We start from the raw sequence: 3,405 nt of genomic DNA, 5'->3' as shown, positions 1-3,405 counted from the left end.
TTCGTTTGTTTCCATTTCGTTCCATCAAGGCTTACATTAAGAGCTGGGGGATAAGTATGTACTGCACTTTGCATCGATAGCATTTTAAGAGAAGGTGCAAATTGTTGATGAGAATCTATTATTTGCACCATCAATGCCTTCCTCAGCCCCTCCCCACCCTTAACCCCCACCCCCACCCACCCCAAGTCACCACAATCGTTGTCTACTTACCGTGACAATACTGTAATGATTGGGAAAGGTGTATGTAGGAAAGACTGGTCTCATAGAGGGCGCATGTACTCCACAAGTAGCTGTGAGAAAGAAGTACAGAATCAGTTTCGTAGGCGTTTCGCGTGTCATTATCAATTCATTTCAACCCTGTTGTTATTAAAATGTTGTAACAAGATTCAATAACAAGGCCGCCATTTTGCCACATTCACGAATATGTCCGACATATAAAGCATCACATTAATACGTAATATTGACTGTACTGTGCAGTCTGAGTGACGTCGCTATGCCGTGAAAAGTAAAATATTGATACCTAGCTTCTGTAAATTTGGTGTGAAATTACGGTGAAGGTACTCAGCACGAAAACCGTCCATTGCCAGCACCACTAGAGGGCGTTTGTTGTACCTATCAAAATAGGACAAAGTAATTGAGCTTGTAACATTGAACGGGTGAACTTCCGAGTCATTGCCAACTATGACACTCAACTCAACATGTAATGACTACATGTACTAGTAATAGTTGGCAAGTTTATCTTAGAGCTCGTCTCTATATTACAAGCACGCCAGAAAAGGTCGTAGAGACGCGGATCATAACTTAGAATATAGATTCTTTCTCAAATGTCTATGCGTAGAACAACCTGGGTAATATAATCCATATTTTCTGTTCAAAGTCATTAACTTGGCTTGTGCACGGTATTATAATGAACGCTATTGGAGAAAGATGTTTGGCTATACATGAATAACATGGCGATTCATATACCTGTACCGTTCTTAATGCAACTCAGAAAGGGATTTTAAAAAAAACTCTCTACATTTTGACAACCATCAACATTACGTTTTATATCACAAGTAGTGATGCTACCTGGCTTAAAACGTCGGATACGGTGTAATAATATGTGTTAACCACCAGAATCAAATAGGTGATACATGATGACTTTGGAACTTCAAGATAGTCTAAATTGTTGATAATGTTGTATTGATTGGACTGTGTGCTTTCTGCCTGTAAATCAGAGAGTGTGTAAAAGGTCACTGAAGTATAGGCTACGTTGTGCACGAATGTAAATGGTTCCTCGACAACATACATATCGTTGATGGCGCCAAAACATTATAAAGCCCACTGTGTACACATTAAACTTTACTGTCAAAATTCAATATGGTCACTATTGCGTAAACTTTTATAATGACGAAATCTGTCAATTTTACCACAAAGAAGGTACATAATAGCACAGTCGGTGGTGGAGAGAGATTCTTTCTAATGTCTATGATAATGGTTACCAATAATTGTATACGTAATCAACAGAATCCTTACAGTCTGCGACTGCGCATGCGTAAAATAGACGAGGATACTTACCCAGCTGGGCATTTGGCTTCGTCATACGTATTGCAAGGGACGTCTAACCATTTATCATATTGAGGAATCGCTTCTGTTACAAATTAAAATCGGTATAAATAAAATATGATATAATTATATAGTTAACGTTTTGGGTTATATTTACGATATACAGGTATTCTGACAAAACCGTAACTTTACAAAACGTTGGCTTGCATGCAGAAAGAGGAACTCATCCTGGGGGGGGGGGAGTGGGTGTATTACCCAATGGCATAACCCGGAGCGTATAGGGAGGCTCCGCGCAGACCTCCAAATTAAACCCATCGTGTTGTCACACCAATACGTATATTATGACATGGTCATGAATAAATGTGGTTACATTATGGAAACCTACCTGACATGTGATACTCGTATGGATATGATTGGAATATGGAGAACTCGGAGTTGATTTTAAACCTCCCTAAAGAAAAACTATCTTTTAAATTTTATGTCGAAAAGTAAACCCTTTCTAAAACATATGGGAGTAAAGGGACCCGTTCGCGTACTCCCCCCCCCCCACCCTCACGTATTTATACTGCTTAGTGGCATTTGACATATATTAGGAGAACGACAGCAATCAACTATGCACAGACCATAAAGTAATATAATAAGCTTATATATTATTTGTTACACTTTAGATCTTGGAGAGGACTCTAGTTATACTTGTAAACAACCTGTAAATGTATGTACATAGTTTATGTTTGATTTATGTTCTCACGATGCGCTTGCAGACATTTGACACGAACAGTGACACAAAAATGTAATAAAAACAGGCATATATATAAAGAGGCATATATAAACATAAATAATGGATATCTATCATATATTGTACAAACAAACTCTCATCTATAAGGGATGCTTTACAGTGTTGTTGATGGGAGAATCAATCAATCAATCAATCAATCAATCAATCAATCAATCAATCAATCAATCAATCGATCGATCAATCAATCAATCAAAAGACAAGTGTAACCAAAACATGAACATTCGAACAAATAGTGTTCGGAATCAGAATACGACATCTAACCATACCTGGTCGTTCGGATGTGGTGAAACTTGGTAAGGTAGGGGAACTTGCTGACTCGGTGTTGAAGATTAGATACCCGATTACGATACCAACAGTAAGAGATAGAATGATCAGCAAAATCTATTGTAAGAATTATTTGATATGAACATATTAAATTGTCAACAAAGATAGTGATGTTAGTGTGTGTGTGTGTGTGTGTGTGTGTGTGTGTGTGTGTGTGTATGTATGTATGTATGTATGTATGTATATGTATGTATGTATGTATGTATGTATGTATGTATGCGTATCATATCATGTGTGTACAATTCAGCCAACACTGCAGTGAAAGGTGCGACGTCCCCTGGGCCATGTTCGTTTTCGCACCCAGAGTGATTGCCGATTCATACAATTATACCATGATAATAAAATCAGATATAATACTTACTGTAAACAGTATTACCAATCTTTTATTGACCGTTCTCTGTAAAATAGATACAGACACGATACAATATGTACAATTTGATTAGTACACATAAATAATAATTGTAGTTATCACAACACAATATCATAAAAAAGAAAAACGTAACACAACACAACACAACACAACACAACACAACACAACACAACGCAACACAACACAACAACACAACACAACACAACACAACACAGCACAACACAACACAACACAACACAACACAACACAACACAACACAACACAGCACAGCACAGCACAGCACAACACAACACAACACAGCACAGCACAACACAACACAACACAACACAACACAACACAACACAACACAACACAACTAAACACATAGGGC

At 37.7% G+C, this 3,405-nt stretch overlaps 1 protein-coding gene across 1 annotated transcript in view; it reads right to left on the bottom strand.

Annotated features, from left to right (window-relative positions):
* LOC144445350 (venom phosphodiesterase-like) overlaps nt 1-1,937 on the bottom strand; it is a 16,243-nt gene extending 14,306 nt beyond the window's left edge. The window contains exons 1-4 of the mRNA XM_078134889.1: nt 1,931-1,937; nt 1,558-1,630; nt 521-612; nt 211-290 (exon numbers count right to left, since the gene is read on the bottom strand). Of these exons, the coding sequence (XP_077991015.1) occupies nt 211-290; nt 521-612; nt 1,558-1,630; nt 1,931-1,937 (252 nt within the window). The remainder of the gene's footprint in view (nt 1-210; nt 291-520; nt 613-1,557; nt 1,631-1,930) is intronic.
* Nucleotides 1,938-3,405: the final 1,468 nt, after the last annotated feature.

Source organism: Glandiceps talaboti, chromosome 14 (genome assembly GCF_964340395.1).
Source record: "Glandiceps talaboti chromosome 14, keGlaTala1.1, whole genome shotgun sequence".
NCBI lineage: Eukaryota > Metazoa > Hemichordata > Enteropneusta > Spengelidae > Glandiceps > Glandiceps talaboti.
This window is presented reverse-complemented; position numbering and strand designations above follow the sequence as displayed.